This window comes from Aegilops tauschii, chromosome 2, assembly GCF_002575655.3.
Source record: "Aegilops tauschii subsp. strangulata cultivar AL8/78 chromosome 2, Aet v6.0, whole genome shotgun sequence".
NCBI classification, from domain to species: domain Eukaryota; kingdom Viridiplantae; phylum Streptophyta; class Magnoliopsida; order Poales; family Poaceae; genus Aegilops; species Aegilops tauschii.
Genome location: NC_053036.3, coordinates 160387984 through 160413565, shown reverse-complemented (window position 1 = coordinate 160413565; position 25582 = coordinate 160387984). Strand labels below are relative to the sequence as shown.

Below are 25582 nucleotides of genomic sequence, written 5' to 3'. Positions count from 1 at the left end.
GCTTTTTCTTGATGTCATCGCTGTTCGATTGCTTCTTCGTGAAATCTCTCGACAATTGTGTCGTGATCATCATCAACATTTTGAGCTCTTCCAGGATATCAATTGAATGCATGAAGAGAAATACCATCTTTGCCCTCGATGATTTGTATTATCATCGACCACCTTATTGCCTTCCGTTCAATACAAACTTGTTCGTGTTTCGTGTTATACCTTGAGATCCATGCTATCCAGCAATTGTTCTTCTTTACCTTGGAATATTACCATCTTTTATGCCAATAATGTCGTGAGAATTTCACCACCTCTTATGCATTCTTGGTACAAGTGATACTTCCTGCCATCTCCGATCATTCCTTGGTCCCCGTGTTGTTTCTAACCGGAAAACCGACAATTGAACTATGCTGTGCGACTTCAAAATTCTAGCAACCCTATTGCTTTGAAGTTAATGGTCGACATTTCATTCTTAGACCATTGGCTATTGAATCACCATTCTGACATTGGTCGTCCAACCCAGCCCATATTTCGGGTGCACCTTTCAACCAATGGTTAACTATGTATGTTTCCCTCGAGCATACATCGTTATATCATTTGATCTAACTAATGTTATCTCCTTGTTCACATAATTGTGGAAACTCATCTTTTGGAAGTCTCGATGAATTGTCGCTGAGTTCATTAGCTACCTCCTTATCCCTTCATTAGTTTAATGATGAGCTCTTGTTTCGGAACTCGCTTCCGTAGTACATTTCCCGAGAATATTACAATGTTGTCTCGTCAATTTTTTTTCACCTTTTCTTCTCAGGCATCCTGAGTCTGAGGTATCCTAACACCGATCAGATCTGAATCTCGGTCAGATATGATGGTTGGAACATATTTCCAAGAGTTACAACAATGGTCTTTATGTGGCCCGGTAAGGTGATGCCGTGCCTAGCACACCTGGCGGAGGCCCTATTGTTATAGATTCCCTTTCAGCAAGGTTATCCATTCTTCCATGAGGAAATTGTAAGACTTATTCTATAAGATGTTTCCAATGGATCCTTTGTATCCAAAGTCCTACCTTGCTCGAAGACCTTGTCAATGCTATCTCCAAGCATGTCTATGGTACTCCGATCATCAATAATAACATTTGAAGCATAATGCAAAATTTTCTTTATTAATTACCCCAAACACCGTTGTATGGGTAATGACATGGTATTTCTCTCCCCTTTCCTAAAGGGTTTTCTACGTTATATCCTGTCATAGGTATCATGTTCTGCTTGCCCATGGGAAGGATATACCCCGAAAAATGCGTGTATACACATTTTCCTTTCCATTGTTCTGTTTAAACCTGATAATCACTTTTCCTTTCCATTGGTTTGTTTAAACCTTCTTGTGATCTATATAATGTAAGCAGTAATATTTCCCTGCTTATGTAAACACCTGGTTGTACCACTCTATCAGTAAGACCCTGTTACTATTGTTGATGACATCCCGGTAGCCACCGATGGACGAGAACTTTGCCTATTGGTCCGCCTCGTTTCAACGAGCAGGAAAATGGTTCTCTTCGTCCCTCGCCCTTGGTACCGACGTTGTTGCCGACATAATCGATAGGCTACCCTCTGACCTGCCTTGCTATCATGACCATGCAAGATGTCACCGCTCTTTCTACTTTTAACCCACATGGTGGGCCCATAACCCACAGTTCCACATGATCGAAACCTGACTCTCCTGTACACACCCTGTTTCCAAAGATATTCCTCATGCTTGGCTTCGTATGTAATTCACGAGCCACCTTCCCTGTGATCATCAATTCTGGTATTAGACACAATACTTATTCCCGTTGCCTTGAACCCCTTTCACACTCTGTTTCAGGCAACGAACGATTGTCTATCCGCTCGAAACTTCTCATGATACCTCCTCACTTTACTCTCGATAATGTCTAAGGTTTCAATTCGAGAGTTACTTTCCGCCACCTTCCCTGATGTTATCTGCTAGATAAGCAAACATTGTAGAGGTCCGTTCTCCCGGAATACCCATCCTTTATTCTTTCGTAAGTACGATGGAGATCCCGAAGGAATGATGACGACTTCATCATGATGACCTGAAGCGGAGAAATGAAGACCTCAACGTAATGGATCGACCTCTTCGAGAAGAGCAACCAAGACCGAGAAGATCCGTTAGAATTTCGTAATCAATTCCTTCCCCTTACTCCACCTCTTAAATCTCGGGACGAGATTTCTTGTAGTGGAGGAGAATTGTGACGCCCGGGTAATCAAGCTACAGTAACCCTCTGGTAATGATGCCATGTTACCTCGATTACTGTTGATAATCTCGCGTTAGTTTAGAACCGATCCAAATTCAAGTTTGGATCAAAGTCAAAACAATTAAAGTTTTCAAAAGTCAAAACTAAATTGTTCCTAATGTGTCAAATAATCCATAATAAATGTTGGTGAAGAAATCATCTTTTAATAAAATACTTAAATGCACTAAATAAACTAAAACAACGATAAAACAATTATCTAAAGTGCTTTTAAACTAATAAGCAAATGCAAAATACTTTATTTAAAGTGCCAAAGTATTTGGGGCTGTGACCTATTTAATAACACCAAATTAGTTGTCGCTTTTAAATTTTATAAAACAAAAATAAAAGAAAACAGAAAGAAATAGAATAATAAAAAAAGCAGAACAAACAAAAAGAAGGAAAAGAACCCCCCTCCCCGCTGGGCCTCGGCCCAACTGGCCACTGGGCAAGCCAGGCCGGCCCAGCCGGCGCCCCCATTACCCCCGCCACTCCCACATGACCTAGATCGGTCCACCTACTCCCCCCACGCCTCGCTCCTCCTCTCCCTCCCCCGTCTGGATCGAGATCGGGGCAACCGTGACCCCGACCCCATGATGCCGCCGCCCAGAACCCCCTCGCTGGACCACCCCGCCGTCCTCCGTCATCGTCGCCGCCTCCCCGTCTCCATCGCTCGTACCCCTCTCCTCCCGTGATCCAGATCGGGATCGACCCGATCCCGCCGCCCGGCGCCGCCCCGCCGTCGTCGGAGCTGCCTCACGGAGCTGCCCTGTCGTCCTTCGCCTCGACTCCTCCTCGCCGGACCTCCTCCTCTACGTCGCCGTCGTCCCCGTCCTCCTCCCCAAAGGCTCCATCGAGCCTCGCCAACCCTCGTCTCTGCAACGCCGGTGAGGCCACGGCCTCCCTCTCCTCGCACCCCCCTCCCCGTTTCGACGTCGCCGTGCCCGCCGCCCCGCATCGGCGCCTCCCCTGCTCTCCCTCGCGCGGGATCCCACGCCGCGCCTAACCGCGCGCCTGGGCCGGCACCCCGCTGGCGCCCCGTGCCGCACCTCGCGTCAGCGAGCCCGCCCCGGCTCCCCTGCAGTTGCTCGCTCTGGCCATCGCCTTCGTCCCGCACGTGCCGCTCCGCCCCTGGCCTCGCCGCCGAGCGCCTCCCCCTGCCACCACCACCTCCAGCCGCAACCCCTGCGCCCGCTCCGCCCAGCCGGTTCGCGACCACCCCTCCGCCGTCTCCCCTGGTCCTGGCCGCCGGCGAGCGCCGTGCGTGCCCAGCGCCCCTCGGGCATGCGCCCGTTCGTGCTATGCCCGTTAGCCACGCGCCCACGCCCGCTCGCCCGACCCGCAAGGCCCCTGTGCCACAGACAGGTGGGCCTAGCCCCTAGAACGTTTTATTAAAAAAGGAATTAAAAATAAATAAATAAATAATAATTAAAAGAATTAAAATATTAATTAATTGATTGATTAAAGAATTGATTAACTAAATTAATCTTGATTAGATTAACCTAATTACTAGTTAACTTAATTAACCCCTGATTAGCCTAATCAGTCAATGACATGTGGACTCCACACGTCAGTTTGACCCAGTCAACGTTCTGTTGACTGCTGACGTCAGCAAACACTATTATGGATAATGTTGATTTAAAATAATTAAATAAATCCAAAAAATGATTTAAATCTTTTAAAATTAATATAAAATAAACCGTAGCTCGGTTGGAAAAACTTTGTACACGAAAGTTGCTCAGAACGACGAGACGAATCCGGATATGCAGCCCGTTCGTCCGCCTCGCGTCCCTAGCATAGCAAACCTGCAACCTCCCCCCTCCGATTCATCTGTCCGAAAACACGAAACACCGGGGATACCTTCCCGGATGTTTGCCCCCTTCGCCGGTATTACCTATCCCTGCGTTAGATCACCTCTAGCACCGTGTATTGCCATGTTATGCTTTGTGATGCTTTGATTGCTCTGTTATTTATGGTGTCCCCCTCCGTTACTTCTTTCCGGTAGACCCCGAGACCGCTACCGGTACCCCTGTGATCGACTACATCAACGATGAACCCTTCTTGCCAGAGCAACCAGGCAAGCCCCCCCTTTGATCACCAGATATCGCCTATTCTTCTCTATACTGCTTGCATTAGAAGAGTGTAGCATGTTACTGCTTTCGGTTAATCCTATTCTGCTGCATAGCCTGTCATTGTTGCTACAGTTGTTACCCTTACCTGCTATCCTACTGCTTAGTATAGGATGCTAGTGTTCCATTCGTGGCCCTACACTCTTGTCCGTCTGCCATGCTATACTACTGGGCCGTGATCACTTCGGGAGGTGATCACGGGCATACGCTACATACTTTATACTGTTACATTACTTTTGATACTGTTCGGATATGGGGGCTGAAGGGGCAGGTGGCTCCATCCCGGTAGAGGTGGGCCTGGGTTCCCGACGGCCCCCGACTGTTACTTTGTGGCGGAGCGACAGGGCAGGTTGCGACCACCTAGGAGAGAGGTGGGCCTGGCCCTGGTCGACGTTCGCGGATACTTAACACGCTTAACGAGATCTTGGTATTTGATCTGAGTCTGGCCATTTGGTCTATACGCACTAACCAACTACGCGGGAACAGTTATGGGCACTCGGCGTCGTGGTATCAGCCGAAGCTCTTTTTGACGTCAGCGACGGAGCGGCGCGCGCCGGATTGGACTGGAACGCCTGCTAGGCTAGGTCTGCTTCCGGCCGCCCTCGCAACATGCAGGTGTGCAATGGGCGATGGGCCCAGACCCCTGCGCGCATAGGATTTAGACCGGCGTGCTGACCTCTCTGTTGAGCCTAGGTGGGGCTGCGACGTGTTGATCTTCCGAGGCCGGGCATGACCCAGGAAAGTGTGTCCGGCCAAATGGGATCAAGGGTGTTGGGTTATGTGGTGCACCCCTGCAGGGAAGTTTATCTATTCGAATAGCCGTGTCCCTCGGTAAAAGGACGACCCGGAGTTGTACCTTGACATTATGACAACTAGAACCAAATACTTAATAAAACACACCCTTCCAAGTGCCAGATATAACCCGGTGATCGCTCTCTAACAGGGCGAGGAGGAGGGGATCGTCGGGTAGGTTTATGCTATGCGATGCTACTTGGTGAACTTACCATCTACTCTCTTCTACATGCTGCAAGATGGAGGTGGCCTGAAGCGTAGTCTTCGACCGGATTAGCTATCCCCCTCTTAGTCTGGCATTCTGCAGTTCAGTCCACCGATATGGCCCTTTACACATATACCCATGCATATGTAGTGTAGCTCCTTGCTTGCGAGTACTTTGGATGAGTACTCACGGTTGCTTTTCTCCCTCTTTTCCCCTTTCTATACCTGGTTGTCGCAACCAGATGCTGGAGTCCAGGAGCTAGAGATCCCGAGGATGATTCTACGTGGAGTTCGGCTTCGAGGAGTCGTTAGGAGGTCCCAGGCAGGAGGCCCTGCCTTTTCGATCGTTGCTACTTTTGTGCTAGCCTTCTTAAGGCAATCTTGTTTAACTTATGTCTATACTCATATATTATTGCTTCCGCCGACTCTTGCGTTTTCGAGCTTATGTATTCGAGCCTTCGAGGCCCCTGGCTTGTAATATAAAGCTTGTTTTATTTTAATTTGTGTCTAGAGTTGTGTTGTGATATCTTCCCGTGAGTCCTCGATCTTGATCGTACACATTTGCGTGTATGATTAGTGTACGATTGAATCGGGGGCGTCACACTCGTGGTCAGTACATGACTAATGCGGCTGAGAAGAAGGCCAGGGGGCGTCACAAGGAGCTAATGCGTCAGCTAGGTGCGACCGTTGTTAGTGGGTCTGAGGGCCAGATCACTGAGGAAGAGGAGTGGATTCAGCAGCACTGTCCGTGGACTGATTCCGACACCGAGCAGTTTCCGACTGAGGATGGTGGTGCAGATGACCCTGCTGGGATGTGATGAGAGAGCTCCTCAGTTTGCCTTCACCTGGAGCCGTAGCGTCGCTCTTTTCCCTTTTGGTGTCTCGATGCCAAAGGGGGAGAGAGCTTAGGGATTTGCTTTATGGTGTGCTTTATGGTGTCGTCGTTTTCTTTGTTGTGTCGTTGTGTTTTCTCGCGATTTGCCTTGTTTGGTTGTGTGCCAGTGAGACCTAAGTTCCAGATATATGGTGTAAGACATATGCTACCTTATCTTTATCTATGTCTTTCTAGTACTTTGGTATCTTATGAGTTGCTTGTCTATCATGTTATATTACCTGCTCTCATGTATCCTATGCTTAGGTTGTTGGACTATAAAATATAGGGGGAGTGTTGATCCTAATGTGTGTGTCCTACATTCCAAAGGCACTACCAACTAGGTGCACACATTCAGGGGGAGCCCGTCTATATTTTGTAGTTCTAAGTTTCTTTACTTTCATGTTATATCCTTGTGCAAATCCCTGGTTGTCATCAATCCACCAAAAAGGGGGAGATTGTTAAGGCATACTCCCTCCGTTCGGAATTACTTGTCTCGGAAATGGATGTATCTAGAACTAAAATACGTCTAGATACATCCATTTCTGCGACAAGTAAATCCGAACGGAGGGAGTATCTCTCTAGATGTAGTTTTGGTGATTGATGACAACATGTTTGCGGACTAATTGTGTGCTTTGAGCATTTCAGAGATTCATCATTTGGCACGAGACGATTTCTTTCCCCTCGGAGTGTCATTCAAGACGGTGTAGCTCTTTCGCTTCTTTTGGTGGATTAGTTTCATAGGAGTCACCGTACTATCAAGAGGGGGGTCCGCTTTGGTAAGGCTAGGGTGGAATCAACACGTACACATCCTCTTTACACCCTCTGAGCCTTTCCGCTTCATTGGAGTTTTCTTTCCTCTCTCTTTGGGCTGAGTCTGGTCCCAGCGGTAGTACCGCTTAGGGGTCACAAGCGGCAGTACCGCTCTGCAGCGGTAGTACCGCTGGTGGGTCCTCAGCAGTAGTACCGCTACGGTACCAGGCCCCTACCGCGTCGACTCGAGGGGTCTTTTTTCGTGTCGGATTGTGCGGTACTTCGTAGCGGCAGTACCGCTCTTAAGCGGTAGTACCGTCCTACCACCGCGGCAGTACCGCCCATGTCCACATCTCCCCTGCCCTCCATTCTCCACGGTAGTACCGCCGTGGGTGCGGTAGTACCGCTGGTCTCAGCGGTAGTACCGCTGCCTTATGCGGTAGTACCGCCCTCTGCGGGGCTGTTGTGGGGGTAACGGTTGGATTGTTCCCCCCACTATATAAAGAGGTCTTCTTCCCCATAGTTGACCTACCTCTTCCCCCAAAAAGCTCCATTGTTGCTCCAAGCTCCATTTTCGCCCGATCTCTCTCCCTAGCCAATCAAACTTGTTGATTTGCTCGGAATTGGTTGAGAAGGCCCCGATCTACACTTCCACCAAGAGAAATTTGATTCCCCCCACTTATCCCTAGCGGATCTTGTTACTCTTGGGTGTTTGAGCACCCTAGACGGTTGAGGTCACCGCGGAGCCATAGTCCATTGTGGTGAAGCTTTGTGGTGTCGTTGGGAGCCTCCAATTTAAGTTGTGGAGATTGCCCCAACCTTGTTTGTAAAGGTCCGATCGCCGCCTTCAAGGGCACCAATAGTGGAATCACGGCATCTCGCATTGTGTGAGGGCGTGAGGAGAATACGGTGGCCCTAGTGGGTTCTTGGGGAGCATTGTGCCTCCACACCGCTCCAACGGAGACGTACTTCCCCTCAAAAGGAAGGAACTTCGGTAACACATCCTCGTCTTCACCGGCTCCACTCTTGGTTATCTCGTCCCTTTACTTTCGCAAGTTTACTTGTGTTATATCTCTTGCTTGCTTGCGTGCTTGTTGTCATTGCATCATATAGGTTGCTCACTTAGTTGCATATCTAGACAACCTACTTTGATGCAAAGTTTAATTTGGTGAAGAAAAGCTAAAAAAATGTTAGTTGCCTATTCACTCCCCCTCTAGTCAACTATATCGATCCTTTCACTGCTCAATTTGCAGATGGTGCCCATCGACGCTGCTACCTCCGGAAGGTCGCAGAGGAGGCCACCTGAGCTGGACGACGGGGCGTCTTTGGATGTGGAGGAGGTCCGACCAGAGGAGCGGCATGTACTTCCCTTGGTACCGTTTGACGTATCTAAATATGTCTTTGTTAACAATTTTATTTGGTAACTATTATTTATGTTTGTTACTTCCATTCTGATGCTTCCAGACCAAAATTAACGAGCTTTACATACTGGTTTGCTCACTTTTCTTTGTAGAGCAGTCCAACTCATTACCATCTTATGTACCATCTCTTATGTTTGTGCCTTGTATCCTTAGTAGAGCTCAATCATTGATCTGCTTATATCTCCCATCTCCCAGTCTTTGATCCTTATGTTTTAATGGTTCAAATTCACATCGGGGATCATTACCTTGACCAATCTTAGTGACACACTCGAGGAAGATAAAATTATGATGGACCGTATAGCGTTAGGCGTAATATACCACTGTTTTTCTGTGATTCCAAAGATGTTAGCTATTACTCCTTCCGACTAAAGTTGTACTAAACTAACGACAAGTCTCAAAATCTTAGTTCAAGTTTCAGAACTCAAGAGGTATCCTATACTCTTGAAACTTTTATTAGGAGGTGCTCCCCTTAAATACATGCTTTTGCTCTACCCCCTTTTACTAGCAATTCGATGGTGCTGCTTGAATATTTTGTTCCTAATGCATGCAACACAAAAACATCCCTTATCTGCATAGATCTGCTTGTTCTTGAATCGGTTCAAATAAATATGATGCTGATTTGGTTCCTTCTACTTCTACAGGTTTGAATACTATGGTCAGATTTTTTTTCCAAGAATCCACAAGTTTTGCTGGTCTTGAAGAATGTATTAAGTTCATTGCAAACTTAAAGTTCAGAGAAGATATGCAAGGAAGGGCGCCGCCTCTCCCTCACCGTCCATCGTCTCAAGACACGACGTTGTCAGCAGCAACTGCTATCTATATATATAAACTATCTATCATCTTTAGCTAATCTCTAGACACATCGTCATCAGCAGCACCTGCTATCTATATATATGAACTCTACTTTTCTTTTGAAGATCGTTTTTCTTTTGGAGCATGTTAGCCTTTGATTTCAATTCAATGTTGTGCTCTATCATCCACCTTGTAAAATTGTGACCTACTGTATCTTATAATATGCACCTATTACCTTGCTATGTCTCTTGAATAAACACTTTTCTCTAAATTTTTGTGAACTGTACCCTGGCCTGCATATGCAGGTGCACAGCTGCACAGCCAAGGCAAGTGCGCACAAGAACGCACAGGAGGCGCGCCCAGGGCGCGCCCCACCTACTAGTGATGCACCAAGACGCACTCACATACCAGGTTCACTCGCTAATGTACGCTTTGCAGCGGTACCAGTTCCTCCGAATTCGCCGCCAAAATTAGCAAGTAATCCGATTCCTGGCCCAAAGCATTTCCAGAAAACAAAAAGGCGCGGCGTAACCATCACTCCTCCTTCCCCGATGGAGGCGGCAGCAGCAGCAGCCTCGCCACGCCCGCGCGCCACTGGCTGCCTCACCGCCTCCACCGCAGGCCCGCAGCGCGCGAGCCGCTGGTGCCCTCGCCAACCGCGCGCCGCCTCTTCCTCATCCTCCTCCTCTTCAAGCGGCGGAAGCCCAGCGGATCTAGGGTTGCTCCGCCCGCGCCTCCGCCTCTCGCCCTCCTCCCCGGGGAGGATAGCAGGCGGGGCGCCGCCGGTCCGAGCCCGGGACCCCCGCGCCGAATGCGCGGGCGGCCGGTCCAGTGCGGAGCACATCGGGGTCAGCCTAGGCACGTACCTAACCTTCCTCTCCTTTTCCTTCCTCTCGTTTCTGCTCCTTGGGCAATTTGATTATCTGATCCAATGCGGTTGATGCCTGGTGATCGGGGAGCGTGGCCGCGTGAAATCTCAGTCGCATTTTGGCCGGGGCTTCGCGGGAATTCTAGATCAGCGGGGGCGTCGCAGCAGCCGCCGGAAATGTTTATTTTCCATGCTTACAATTCCGGTTCGGCCCTTGGATCGGGGTGGGTTGCCGGCATATACTACTACAGCAGTAGTACCTAGTGGAATTGTTTCCTATTGAAATCTTGACCTGGGCTTAGAATGCACAACCCCCTCCCTTGTTACATCGCTGACTGGTAGCTGACTTCACATCATGGAGCTCAAGGAAGAATTGCTTCTACTTGATGAATTTTTTTTTTGCGAGGGTTCTACTTGATGACATTGGCAATGAATATTTCTGTTTAGCCTTCTTCTGTACTCCCTCTGTAAGCAAATATAAGAGCGTTTAGATCACTAAAATAGTAACCTAAACACTCTTAAATTAGTTTACGGAGGGGGTACCTAAGATCATTTATATCTTTATTATTGTGCCTTTTCTTATTGTCATCATGTCATGTTAACGATTTAACTGTGTAGAAGGCGAGAACAGAGTTTTGGAGATGTCGTCAACTGTGCCCAAGTCATCAAATATCTTCTGGCATGATTGCCCAGTGGGCAAGACTGACCGGCAAAATCTACTGAAGCAGAAAGGGTGTGTTGTTTGGATTACAGGCCTTAGTGGTTCAGGTAATTAAAGATCACCTGGATTTATTGTGATGTCTGCTTCATAAAATGTGGGTGCATTTTTTGAGTTGTTCAAGTATGAGTCATTCAACTACATTTTTTGCCTACAGACCGGTATATCTTTACTTTACATAAATCATTTCAGTTCAACACAATTGATTAAGGCCAAAAGGTGTCAATTCTATGACTCTTCATAATTTAGCTGTCAATTTTTCATATTGTTATTGTTCACTCCATCTTCATAGATTACATCATGTTGAGGTATTAAATTCATCACAAAATAACTTCCAAGTTGTGAAAGGTCAACTCTGCTAAATTGTCAAGAGTACTATAAGAGAATATTAATATATTATGCTATCTATGTGGCTGATGTTCATCGTGCTTGCTAGAGTTTCGTTTGTTCTTCACCAATGTCTAACATTGCAGTAAATCAGAACTCTGCTATTTGAAGAGACAATTTGCCAACTAAAACATTCTACTAATATTTAGCATTTATTCTCGATGTAAACCTCCTTTTATTTTACTGATGATGCTTTATTAGTGCCTTTATCTAATTCTATATTGTTTTTACTTCGCATTGTCAAGGTAAAAGTACCTTGGCATGCACATTAGGTCGAGAGCTCCATACAAGAGGGAAGCTTGCGTATGTTCTTGATGGCGATAACTTAAGACATGGTCTTAACAAGGATCTTGGCTTCGCAGCTGAAGATCGTGCTGAAAATATACGCAGAGTTGGTAAGTATCTCCTGAACACAGAATTGTATTTGTAGATCTAACAAAGTTCTAATGAAGATAAAAAATTGTAAACAGAAAAAACATGCTTGTGCTGATGTCTTTTACTGTCCACCCATTTGCACTTACGTTTTGTTTCAACTATTTTTGAGCAGGTGAAGTTGCAAAGCTATTTGCAGATGCAGGTCTAGTGTGCATTGCTAGTTTTATATCTCCGTATAGGAGAGACCGAGAGTCTTGTCGTGCACTGTTGTCAGACGGTAGTTTTATTGAAGTAAGGGATTCTTCTTATTTTACCTTCATCTCTATTGAAATTAGCTTCCTACTGGGTTTTTGTCATGACTGCTGAACAAACTCTCGTCAACTTTTTTGCAGGTTTTCTTGAACATGTCCTTGGAATTGTGTGAAGCAAGGGATCCGAAGGGCCTTTATAAGCTTGCTCGTGCAGGAAAAATAAAGGGTGAGATTATCATATAATCTTTGATGTCCAAGCTGAAAATAATCGATTAGTGCTTCACTCTTCAGTTTAGCTAAAAAAAATCCTGTTTTTTATAATCAAATTTGTAATTACACTAACCAAACTATGCATATTTCGGGAAAGCAAAACCGGATAGGAAAAATATCACACTCAGTCATTCTCCAAGTCTTGAAATCGTCAATTCTGTGAGGATTGTGATTGGTAATTGCAAGCTCGCAGCCATGCTTAGATGTATTGATGCACATACTACGTAGATTAGTATTTTCATTGTGTAATGGTGTTACGTATGATCATCGTGGGATCACCGTTTGTAGGCAAGGTTCTGTCTCTAACTGCACAACTAGACATCACCATCGGAACTTCCAAGTTGCCTCAAACTATCTGATTTTCTCGTATTTTAATTGATATGTGTTGTGAGTTTCTAGGAGCTCCATCGCATTCAAGTTGTTTTTGTCTCTAATGCTCAAGACAAGAACAGTTGAACTGGTCTTTGTGACAACTATTAAACATCTTTTTCGGTTTGCGTGTGCATTTTTATGTTGGGTTAGGCTGTTATCCAGTTGGAAATGGAAAATGCAAGGAAAATAATAAATCTGAAACCCTCCTTTTGCCTCCCATACTTTTGTGTAAGTTTTTGCAGTGAAATAAGTTCCCATGTGGGTACTTATTTTCACTTTGTCGCCTCTGTTTGACCATTCTTCGCAAATAATCTTGCAATAAATTTTTTGGCCTGTCTTGTTAAACCTTGTGTGGTGCACTCATCCTTCAAGTCTTCAAGCTCTAATTTTGTCTTTCTGCAGGGTTTACTGGTATTGATGACCCATATGAAGCGCCATTAAATTGCGAGGTACATCATCATGTCATACATGCTAAGTGCTATCATTTTCGCATGGTTAAGTGTGCATTATTTAAGGTGTTAATGTGATTGCTTCTGCCGTCATGTATTTAGTAGTTGGCTCACTGATATTCTAACCTAAAATGATTGAATTGGGAAAATAGAGCACGCTTCATCATCTTTGAAACATAATCAAGAACGCATGCTTAACATGCTAAAGAGAATCGTCAACATGCTCTATACTTGAGGACAGCACTAGAGGGTACATGTTTGATATGGTTAATTACCAAGTACACTGTTTAAATGCGTAGGTTGATCTTTACTGTGAATACGCCATCATAAACGTTGAATTTACAGCCGCAGGAGGCACTTAAATTCATATAATTCCTAGTGGTTGTTTTTTTTTCGAAACGGAGGCAAAAGATTTGCCTCATCCATTAAATAAGAGGAGAATAGAGTTTAGAGTTTTTACAAGCGCCCTTGCAAAACGGCATGGCAATTACTCTCGTACAACAATACGCCCTAGTTTCTTAGCACCTGCCGTAACCCATAGTTTTGCCTCGAGTACGATATTTTGGAGCAGGATAGGCGGCGGCGCACTCTTGTTGCGAAACACCCGCGCGTTTCTCTCGTTCCAAATAGTCCAAGAGACGAGCATGGTGAGGGAGGCCATCGCTCGTCTATTGGGGTTTCGCATGTCGGTCCTTCTATCCCACCATTGCATGAGGGAATCCTCAAGGTGCCAATTGGAGGTGTCCATGTGCACAAGACCAAACTTGTCGATGACCGATCGCCAAAGCCTAATGGAGAAGCGGCACTTGACGAAGAGGTGGATGCCCGATTCTTGCTCACGTTTGCAAAGCGGGCAAAGCCCACAATTATCCCAACCACGCCGCTCCAACCGGTCGGCGGTCCAGTTCCGGTCTTGCAAGGTCAACCATGCGAAGAATTTAACCTTGGGGGGGGGGGGGGGGGCAAGCTCTCCAAACCATGTGGTGAATGGGCGAGTGCGTCAGGCCATAATACTTAATACAGCTAAGCCGCTTGTAAGAAGTTGTCATGATCTCTTCGGGTGCTCTTTCCTGCCGTTGACAAGCAGTTGCCAGTTTTGTCCTTCACCTTGAAGCATGAAGAGTTTGCTTTGATTGCAGATTGAGATAAAGGAAGTGGATGGCGTGTGCCCTTCGCCATCCGACATGGCGGCACAAGTGATTACTTATCTCGAGGACAAAGGCTTTCTGCACGAGTAGACCGTGACGGAAGCCATGAGCCTGTTGTCATGCTAGAGGGTATTTCCACCAGATTAGCGGCGCGGCAGGATAAGTCAAGCGCTGGCTGTTTTTATTTTATTTTCTGTGCTTGTTCAGATTGGTTGTGTGCGTTGATCTGTCTACTCGTAGTTTCTGTGTTTGTTAACTTCTGTTAGCTGCGGCAGGAAAATGTAGTGTGTAAATTGCAATGGCATCCAGAGCAGGGTGGTAGGAGTTTGTTACTAATTTATTCGCCCCACAACTTGTGCTGTTTCCTGGTTGTTGCGATGAGGTACAAGAGCAGTTAGAGCATCTCCAACAGGCGCGCTAAACAAGCGCCGCGCCGCAAATTTAGCCAGTTTAGCACGCGCGCAACCCGGCGGGTGGCTCCAGCGGGCGCGCAATAACCGCGCGCGCGGTATAAGGAGTTGGGCGCGCGGTCGGATTCGCTATCTCGTGCGGTGTATTTGGGTCGCCCGCTTCCGCGCGCGGCACACTCGAGCGCTCGCGCTGTACTCTCTCTTCTCCGCCTCCTACGCCCTGCGCGCGCCGGTGCCGGCGAACTGCACCCCATGGACGCACGCGCCGGCACCCCGCTCACCCCATCCTATAGCCGTGACCCCTCCGCCGCCGCCGCCGCCGCCGCAAACCCTAGCCCGGGTGGCGTTGGCCTCGCCTCCGCCGGAGCTCCTCCGACCATCGGCCTCGCGCGCGGCCTCTTCATGCCGCCGCGGATGACCTCGGCGGCATTGCTGGCTTTGGAGCACCCCCCGACGCTATGGCCACCATGGGAGGCATGAGTTTTGCTTCTCTCATGGGAGGCATGGGTGCACCTCCGGCCGCCATGGGCGGAATGTCTTTCGATGTGCCTCCTCGCACACATTTCCATGAAGATGCCGTTGAAGATCTTGCCAACACCGTCGGAGCTTCACGTGATGCGGTGCGCGATGAGGAGAGGGAGGAAGATTCATCTTTGGAGGCGGAAGAATCGTCTTTCGAAGATGAGGACGAGGACGAGGACGAGGAATGATGTGTCTTTCATTTGTGTATTGAACTTGATTTGCATTTTGAACTTGGTTGGATGAACTTGTGGGCATGATTTTGAACTTGTGGGCATGAATTTTTCTTCATCAACTTGTTTGTGTGAAATTTTATATGTCATGTTCATTGCATTTTGAATGTTTCAACTTTATTTTGTGTTCAAAATGCCATATATGCCTCGGTGAGTCACACACGCTGCATTTTTTGTGCGCGCGCTGCATTTTAGCGCGGTTGCTGGAGCCAGCGCGGCGCGCCGCGCCAAACCAGGTGATGGGCGCACGGCAAAGCAGTTTTAGGCGCCTGTTGGAGATGCTCTTATGCTGACCATTTGAATTTCCAATTATTGAGAGTCGTCTGCCTTGTTGCTTGCAGCACATACCAAAACAATTCTAGTATCCTTCCCTTCAAATAAAATGAAAAACAATTGTAGTACGTTCTTGCATTGTCCGAAGCGAAAGAATGCTAACTCGAAATAATACATAAGTGATAGGAAGCGCATGTCCTGAAATGTTTATCTGGTCAATGAAGACCGGTCCTACATCTTGTCATGCCAGGACAATAAAGGCCATACAATTCACCTTTCCCGCATCACAAGAAAAAGAAAGAAAGATGATACAATTCAGCAGGCCACGGAATACGATGGGTGGTCGCATGGATCCGCACACGGGTTGCACAGACCCTGGAATGGTAAACTGATCTGCAGCTAACTCTAACTCGTGACATTGGAGCGGGCCACGACGTGTGGTTTCCTACCGGGTCAATCCTTCCCCGTCTCCGTTGAACCATCCAAGACGGCTACGGCACTTGGTCACCGCATTCTCCATCGTACGAAGAGACGACCGACCGGAGACACCGGACCATACACCGTCTCCGGACCCGGCGCACGCGTTCTGTACACCTTTGCTTGCACCCGTGCGGGTGCGACACAAACCACAACCATTCAAAACACAGCCCCGGAACGCGGAAAAACCAACGAAACCTCCTCGGAGCAGGCCGCGCGCCCGCCGGCGGAAGCGACGAGTCGACGACGACCGCGCCGGCACGTACTCACAACAAACCCACCCCGCCGGCCACCCGCGCCTTCCCCGCCGCTGACGCCCTCCTGTCCTAACGCAGTGACCTGCCGAGACATATATAAACCCCCCCCCCCCGCGGGCTCCCTTCCACGCCACCACTTCGCGCGCCCGACTTCCCTCTTCTCCTCTCCCCCCCCCCCCCCCCCCCCCCGCACTCCACGCAAGCCAGAGCACGCGCACGCAACCGGCCGACGGCGCCAAACAAAACGGCACGGGACGGTCAGCGAGGGACGCGAGGAAGCAGCAGTAGCAGCAGAGGGGACGGATGGTGTTCAGCGGCGCGTGGCTGGCGGCGGCGGCGCGGGTGCCGGCGGAGCTGTGCCAGGGGCCGCCGCGGCCGGGGCAGCGGCGGCGGCTGCGGGCCGACGAGGTGCTGCGCGCGCTGCTCACGCCGCCCGCGCGGGAGCTGGAGCGCCTGGCCGAGTGCCTCTACGTCTTCTTCTGCCTGCCGCTGCCGGAGCCGGACCAGTACTACGTGCCGGCGTCCGGGCGCGGCGGCTGGATGGCGCGCCGGCCGCCCGGCGCCGTGCTGTACAGCTACCGGAGGTCCCTCTCGCTCTCCTCCGACGGCGGCTCGTCGTCGTCCACGTGGATGGGCGGCTCCGACGAGGAGGGGCTGTACTACTCGGACGACTAGGAAAGCAGCCGCGATGTGCATGTGTACTGGCGATCGTCGTGTCGGGCTTGTGTTAGCTAGGCGGTGGTGCCGCTTTGTCCGTTCCATTCTTTGTAGTAACTGTATAAACGCTGTACATATTAGCTTGGTTGGTTGGCTTCAGCGAGAAATCAAGACGGTTTTTCACATTTGGTTTATTTTTCGATTATTTGGTTTGAAAAGTTGAAACACTGTGTAACAGATGGAAATTATGCCCGTTAGTGCAGAAAGGAAACAAAGTTGTAAACGGAGAACGTTTCTTCTCCTGTCCTTGTCATGGTATACCAAATCGTGCTACTAATCGGGAGATAACTTTTTTTAGACAAAATCGGGAGATAACTTGATGTGATTACCATGCGGGCGAGTTTTTCTGGTGAAAATGGCCAAATGAGCCAATTGTTTATGGTGACGGCAACGGGGACTATTGTTCATCATGCCTTTTTTTTTTTTTACTGTGAAAGGGTCCAAGAGCACCCACAGTGTATGGTTTTTCTGCCTCTAAGCCTTCTCTCTCCTCTCAGAGACAATCTCCATCCATTACAAACCTCAACCTTTAGCCCAAAATTATTAGTATCGCCTCTTAGCATGGAGGCTGCCTCTAAGAAATATAGAAATTGAGTGCCCCCATATGTCAGTTCTTGGGAATGGCTATGGTAGAATAAAATACATTGAGAAACTCGTTTTCTAAACCTGCAATCTAAGAGGTGACCACAACCTTATACATTACGTAACTTCCCCTAAAACTTAGAGGCAACGCGTGGGACCCAACAGAGAGGCGGTGCTCCCTCTACACATTGTGGATGCCCTAAGGTCATATATTAAGCACTGCATGTCCTTACAAACACACTCATACAGAAAAATAAAGCTACATTCAAATCTTTGGGGTGTCGAAGTCTTCTTCCTCCTACATCCACATCCATTGGCGGCGCATTGTGAGGATAGCTTCACCTCGGCGGAGCAAACTTTTTTTGAACCCATGAACTTGTAGAAGCAGCACTCGAGAAGTCATCGATGCAGACCAATACAATGAAGCAAATCGCTGCCCCGAAGAAGGCAACGTCGATTAATTTTTGTGAAACTCCGAATACAACGAAAACCGTCCGAATTCAGATGGATCCATTTGAAACCAGTGGGTCATCGGAAACCTAAACCCAAACTCGAAGACTCCCTAAAGAAATCATGGGAAAAAAAAAATCACACATGTCATTGCACGACAGGTCAGGGTCTAATGTCGAGCTTGTTGTCGTCCAGGACCATGCACAATTCCCTCTTCTCCAGTAACCTAGCCAGGTTGGGCCGCCGTTGACGATTGCTCCGCTGGATCACCAATGTCGTCATCGAGCACTGCCTGATGAAGACTGTCACTTGAACACACATCTCCTTCGTCATTCGACAGCAGCCCTCCAACTCCTCCACAAACATGTCGCCCCCGATCTGGACCTCCCGCCGACTCTGGCGTCGGCACTGCATGGGATTTGCCTGGCAACGTCTCCTGGCGGCGGCAAGAGGGGGAGTAGATGGGACGACAAGTAGGGTTTTGGTCATCTCGATGTCCCCTCTCCATGAAACGATACGTGTAGGTGCAAGGCGCATCTAGACTTCTTTTCCCGACAGCAAGGCACACCTAGACATTTTTTCGATTGCAAGGCGGGTCTAGACTAACACACAAAAAAATGTGATTATTTCGATCTATTGATAAGATGTACACAGATACACAGAAGTAAAAGAAGTAATCAGATCCTTGTACCACCTAACAAAGATGTAAGGATGATGCCATCATCGCCCTCCCTCATCGAAGCTGGGCAAATCTTACTGTAGTTGACAGTCAAAAATTGACATGCTAAGACCTGATGAGCCAAAGAACCAGAGCAGCACCGTCGACGATGAAGAAAATGCAGACGAAATTCAAAAAGACTGTACCTTCAAACACACTAACAACCACAAGTATCAACCAAATCCAAGCAGATTTACTGCAGATCAACGTCTGCCAGATCCAATGGATCTGTTGGACACCAAATCCAGGTGGAACTATCAAAGATGAATGCCGAATGGATCCAAACAGATTCAAGACTAAAGGTGATAGGACCCAAGCAAAATTCGTTGTAGACATATCTCCACGTACCCTCCACCTCCACTGAAATGGAGGTAGACAAAGAACACATTATTCTGGCTCTCACCCCGCAAAAGAAAAAAACTTATGCAACACTCTCTCAAGCGACATACCTTACAAAGAAAAGAAAAAAAAAACTGCAAGGCCAAAACTTCGTTGTTATTCGTCGTCTTGTGACCACGACTTTCAAAACTCATTCCTGAGACCTTGTCGGTGGTAAGGAATGCCATCGCCCGGCTCTACCACATCATCTCTTCCCCAAAAAACAATGGTGTGCCTGGACTACATGTGTTGTTGCCGCCTCACAATCGGTCATTGTCTATTTTTTCTTGTTTTACTTTTCTTTTCCCTTTTTGCTTTCTACTCCCTCTGTTTCATAATGTAGTGTGTATAGTTTTTTTAATAAGTCAAACTTTGACCAAGTTTTTAGAAAAAAACATATACATATAGAATACAAAATACATATTATTAGATACATCATAAGCCGTGTTTTCACATTATATATATTTCATATTGTATATATAAATAGTTTTATCTATGAGCTTGAAATGGAGGGAGTAGTTTTTTTTTTCATTTTTTTCCAGAAGAAATACATAAATATAGTTGCATGTAGTTAGCGGATGTGCAACCGTAGAGGTAGTGATAATAAATACAATATTAGGCGCATTAGTGTCTGGTAGTGGATGTGTAACTATAGTTACGTGGTTGGCGCACAACTGTAGTTGAGAATTAGAGAAAACTCATTTTTAAAACAATTGATGCTCCTTATATTTAGCAAAATTAAAGTGAACTAGAACAATGCCCGTGCGTTGCAAGGAGATATATGTTGGGGAATGTAGTAATTTAAAAAAAATATTCCTACGCACACGTAAGATCATGGTGAAGCATAGCAACGAGAGGGGAGAGTGTTGTCCATGTACCCTCGTAGATCGAAAGCGGAAGCGTTAACACAACGCGGTTGATGTAGTCGTACGTCTTCACGATCCGGCCGATCAAGTACCGAACGCACGACACCTCCGAGTTCAGCACACGTTCAGCTCGATGACGTCCCTCGAACTCCGATCCAGCCGAGTGTTGAGGGAGAGTTTCGTCAGCACGGCGATGTGGTGACGATGATGATGTTCTACCGACGCAGGGCTTTGCCTAAGCACCGCTACGATATTATCGATGTGTAATATGGTGGAGGGGGGCACCGCACACGGCTAAGAGATCAATAGATCAATTGTTGTGTCTTTGGGGTGCCCCCTGCCCCCGTATATAAAGGAGCAAAGGGGGAGAGGTGCGGCCAGCCTTGGGGCGCGCCAGGAGGAGTCCTACTCCCACCGGGAGTAGGACTCCCCCCTTTTCCTAGTTGGATTAGGACTTGAGAGGGGGGAAAGAGGAGAGGGAGAAGAAGGAAGGGGGGCGCCGCCCCCTTCTCCTTGTCCTATTCGGACTAGGGGGAGGGGCGCGCGGCCCAGTCCTAGCCGCCTCTCCTCTCTTCCACCTAGGCCCACTAAGGCCCATTATGTTACCGGGGGGTTCCGGTAACCTCCCGGTACTCCGGTAAAATCCCGATTTCACCCGGAACACTTCCGATATCCAAACATAGGCTTCCAATATATCAATCTTTATGTCTCGACCATTTCGAGACTCCTCGTCATGTCCGTGATCACATCCGGGACCCCAAAAAACCTTCGGTACATCAAAACATATAAACTCATAATATAACTGTCATCGAAACGTTAAGCGTGCGGACCCTACGGGTTCGAGAACTATGTAGACATGACCGAGACATGTCTCCGGTCAATAACCAATAGCGGAACCTGGATGCTCATATTGGTTCCCACATATTCTACGAAGATCTTTATCGGTGAGACCGCATAACAACATACGTTGTTCCCTTTGCCATCGGTATGTTACTTGCCCGAGATTCGATCGTCGGTATCTTAATACCTAGTTCAATCTCGTTACCGGCAAGTCTCTTTACTCGTTCCGTAATACATCATCTCGCAACAAACTCATTAGTTGCAAGGCTTAAGTGATGTGCATTACCGAGAGGGCCCAGAGATACCTCTCCGACAATCGGAGTGACAAATCCTAATCTCGAAATACGCCAACCCAACAAGTACCATCGGAGACACCTGTAGAGCACCTTTATAATCACCCAGTTACGTTGTGACGTTTGGTAGCACACAAAGTGTTCCTCCGGTAAACGGGAGTTGCATAATCTCATAGTCATAGGAACATGTATAAGTCATAAAGAAAGCAATAGCAACATACTAAACGATCGATTGCTAAGCTAACGGAATGGGTCAAGCCAATCACATCATTCTCCTAATGATGTGATCCCGTTAATCAAATGACAACTCATGTCAATGGCTAGGAAACATAACCATCTTTGATCAACGAGCTAGTCAAGTAGAGGCATACTAGTGACACTTTGTTTGTCTATGTATTCACACAAGTATTATGTTTCCGGTTAATACAATTCTAGCATGAATAATAAACATTTATCATGATATAAGGAAATAAATAATAACTTTATTATTGCCTCTAGGGCATATTTCCTTCAGTCTCCCACTTGCACTAGAGTCAATAATCTAGTTCACATCGCCATGTGATTTAACATCAATAGTTCACATCACCATGTGATTAACACCCATAGTTCACATCGTCATGTGACCAACACCCAAAGGGTTTACTAGAGTCAGTAATCTAGTTCACATCGCTATGTGATTAACACCCAAAGAGTACTAAGGTGTGATCATGTTTTGCTTGTGAGATAATTTTAGTCAACGGGCCTGTCACATTCAGATCCGTAAGTATTTTGCAAATTTCTATGTCTACAATGCTCTGCACGGAGCTACTCTAGCTAATTGCTCCCACTTTCAATATGTATCTAGACCGAGACTTAGAGTCATGTAGATTAGTGTCAAAACTTGCATCGACGTAACCCATTACGACGAACCTTTTTTCACTTCCATAATCGAGAAACATATCCTTATTCCACCAAGGATAATTTTGACCGCTGTCAAGTGATCTACTCTTAGATCACTATTGTACTCCCTTGCCAAAATCAGTGTAGGGTATACAATAGATCTGGTACACAGCATGACATACTTTATAGAACCTATGGCTGAGACATAGGGAATGACTTTCATTCTTTTTCTATCTTCTGCCGTGGTCGGGCTTTGAGTCTTACTCAATTTCACACCTTGTAACACAGGCAAGAAACTCTTTCTTTGACTGTTCCATTTTGAACCACTTCAAAATCTTGTTAAGGTATGTACTCATTGAAAAAACTTATCAAGCGTCTTGATCTATCTCTATAGATCTTGATGCTCAATATGTAAGCAGCTTCACCGAGGTCTTTCTTTGAAAAACTCCTTTCAAACACTCCTTTATGCTTTGCAGAATAATTCTACATTATTTCCGATCAACAATATGTCATTCACATTTACTTATCAGAAATGTTGTAGTGCTCCCACTCACTTTCTTGTAAATACAGGCTTCACCGCAAGTCTGTATAAAACTATATCCTTTGATCAACTTATCAAAGCGTATATTCCAACTCCGAGATGCTTGCACCAGTCCATAGATGGATCGCTGGAGCTTGCATATTTTGTTAGCACCTTTAGGATTGACAAAACCTTCTGGTTGCATCATATACAACTCTTCTTTAATAAATCCATTAAGGAATGATGTTTTGTTTATCCATTTGCCAGATTTCATAAAATGCGGCAATTGCTAACATGATTCGGACAGACTTAAGCATAGATACGAGTGAGAAGGTCTCATCGTAGTCAATCCCTTGAATTTGTCGAAAACCTTTCGCAACAAGTCGAGCTTTATAGACAGTAACATTACCGTCAATGTCAGTCTTCTTCTTGAAGATCCATTTATTTTCAATGGCTTGCCGATCATCGGGCAAGTCAACCAAAGTCCATACTTTGTTCTCATACATGGATCACATCTCGGATTTCATGGCCTCAAGCCATTTTGCGGAATCTGGGCTCACCATCGCTTCTTCATAGTTCGTAGGTTCGTCATGGTCTAGTAACATAACCTTCAGAACAGGATTACCGTACCACCCTGGTGCGGATCTTACTCTAGTTGACCTACGAGGTTCAGTAATAACTTGATCTGAAGTTTCATGATCATCATCATTAACTTCCTCACTAATTGGTGTAGGTGTCGCAGAAACCGGTTTCTGTGATGAACTACTTTCCAATAAGGGAGCAGGTACAGTTACCTCATCAAGTTCTACTTTCCTCCCACTCACTTCTTTCAAAAGAAACTCCTTCTCCAAAAAAATTCCGAATTTAGCAACAAAAGTTTTGCCTTCGGATCTGTGATAGAAGGTGTACCCAACAGTCTCCTTTGGGTATCCTATGAAGACACATTTCTCCGATTTGGGTTCGAGCTTATCAGGTTGAAGTTTTTTTCACATAAGCATCGCAACCCCAAACTTTAAGAAACGATAACTTTGGTTTCTTGCCAAACCACAGTTCATAAGGCGTCGTCTCAACGGATTTTGATGGTGCCCTATTTAACGTGAATGCAGCCGTCTCTAAAGCATAACCCCAAAACGATAGCGGTAAATCAGTAAGAGACATCATAGATCGCACCATATCTAGTAAAGTACGATTACGACGTTCGGACACACCATTACACTGTGGTGTTCCGGGTGGCGTGAGTTGCGAAACTATTCCGCATTGTTTCAAATGAAGACCAAACTCATAACTCAAATATTCTCCTCCACGATGAGATCGTAGAAATTTTATTTTCTTGTTACGATGATTTTCAACTTCACTCTGAAATTATTTGAACTTTTCAAATGTTTCAGACTTATGTTTCATTAAGTAGATATACCCATATCTGCTCAAATCACCTGTGAAGGTGAGAAAATAACGATATCCGCCACGAGCCTCAATATTCATCGGACCACATACATCTGTATGTATGATTTCCAATAAATCTGTTGCTCTCTCCATAGTTCCGGAGAACGGTGTTTTAGTCATCTTGCCCATGAGGCACGGTTCGCAAGTACCAAGTGATTCATAATCAAGTGGTTCCAAAAGTCCATCAGTATGGAGTTTCTTCATGCGCTTTATACCGATATGACCTAAACGGCAGTGCCACAAATAAGTTGCACTATCATTATCAACTCTGCATCTTTTGGCTTCAATATTATGAATATGTGTATCACTACTATCGAGATTCAACAAACCATTTTCATTGGGTGTGTAACCATATAAGGTTTTATTCATGTAAACAGAACAACAATTATTCTCTAACTTAAATGAATAACCGTATTGCAATAAACATGATCAAATCATATTCATGCTCAACGCAAACACCAAATAACACTTATTTAGGTTCAACACTAATCCCGAAAGTATAGGGAGTGTGCGATGATGATCATATCAATCTTGGAACCACTTCCAATACACATCGCCACTTCATCCTTAACTAGTTTCTGTTCATTATGCAACTCCCGTTTCGAGTTACTACTCTTTAGCAACTGAACCAGTATCAAATACCGAAGGGTTGCTATGAACACTAGTAAAATACACACCAATAATCTGTATATCAAATATACCTTTGTTCACTTTGCCATACTTCTTATCCACCAAATACTTGGGGCAGTTCCGCTTCCAGTGACCAGTCCCTTTGCAGTAGAAGCACTTAGTCTCAGGCTTAGGTCCAGACTTGGGCTTCTTCACTTGAGCAGCAACTTGCTTGCCGTTCTTCTTGAAGTTCCCCTTCTATCCCTTTGCCCTTTTCTTGAAACTAGTGGTCTTGTTAACCATCAACACTTGATGCTCTTTCTTGATTTCTACCTTCGTCGATTTAAGCATCACGAAGAGGTCGGGAATTACTTTCGTCATCCCTTGCATACTATAGTTCATCACGAAGTTCTACTAACTTGGTGATGGTGACTAGAGAATTCTGTCAATCACTATTTTATCTGGAAGATTAACTCCCACTTGATTCAAGCGATTGTAGTACCCAGACAATCTGAGCACATGCTCACTGCTTGAGCTATTCTCCTCCATCTTTTAGCTATAGAACTTGTTGGAGATTTCATATCTCTCAACTCGGGTATTTGCTTGAAATATTAACTTCAACTCCTGGAACATCTCATATGGTCCATGACGTTCAAAACTTCTTTGAAGTCCTGATTCTAAGCTGTTAAGCATGGTGCACTAAACTATCAAGTAGTCATCATATTGAGCTAGCCAAACATTCATAACGTCTGCATCTGCTCCTGCAATAGGTCTGTCACCTAGCGGTGCATCAAGGACATAATTCTTCTGTGCAGCAATGAGGATAATCCTCAGATCACGGATCCAATCCGCATCTTTGCTACTAACATCTTTCAACATAATTTTTCTCTAGGAACATATCAAAAATAAACATAGGGAAGCAACAATGCGAGCTATTGATCTACAACATAATTTGCAAATACTACCATGACTAAGTTCATGATAAATTTAAGTTCAATTAATCATATTACTTAAAGAACTCCCACTTAGATAGACATCACTCTAAT

The 25582-nt window shown here is 46.2% G+C and overlaps 2 protein-coding genes across 3 annotated transcripts; both read left to right on the top strand.

Annotated features, from left to right (window-relative positions):
• Window positions 1-9567: 9567 nt before the first annotated feature.
• On the top strand, window positions 9568-14408 carry LOC109778867 (adenylyl-sulfate kinase 3). Of its 2 annotated transcripts, none has more exons than XM_020337454.4 (7): window positions 9568-10092; window positions 10721-10870; window positions 11453-11602; window positions 11755-11873; window positions 11975-12059; window positions 12878-12924; window positions 14064-14408. In XM_020337454.4, the coding sequence occupies exons 1-7, from the start codon at window positions 9786-9788 to the stop codon at window positions 14160-14162; spliced, it is 957 nt and encodes a 318-aa protein (XP_020193043.1). In that variant the 5' UTR covers window positions 9568-9785; the 3' UTR covers window positions 14163-14408. The 2 variants fall into 2 exon arrangements, with proteins under 2 accessions (XP_020193043.1, XP_040254483.1); XM_040398549.3 differs by having other exon boundaries at window positions 9608-10092; window positions 10724-10870.
• Window positions 14409-16393: 1985 nt separating this feature from the next.
• LOC109778865 (uncharacterized) lies at window positions 16394-17204 on the top strand. Its single transcript, XM_020337452.4, has one exon. It carries the CDS (start codon window positions 16545-16547, stop codon window positions 16914-16916), a length of 372 nt encoding a protein of 123 aa, XP_020193041.1. The 5' UTR covers window positions 16394-16544; the 3' UTR covers window positions 16917-17204.
• The last annotated feature ends 8378 nt before the right edge of the window (window positions 17205-25582 follow it).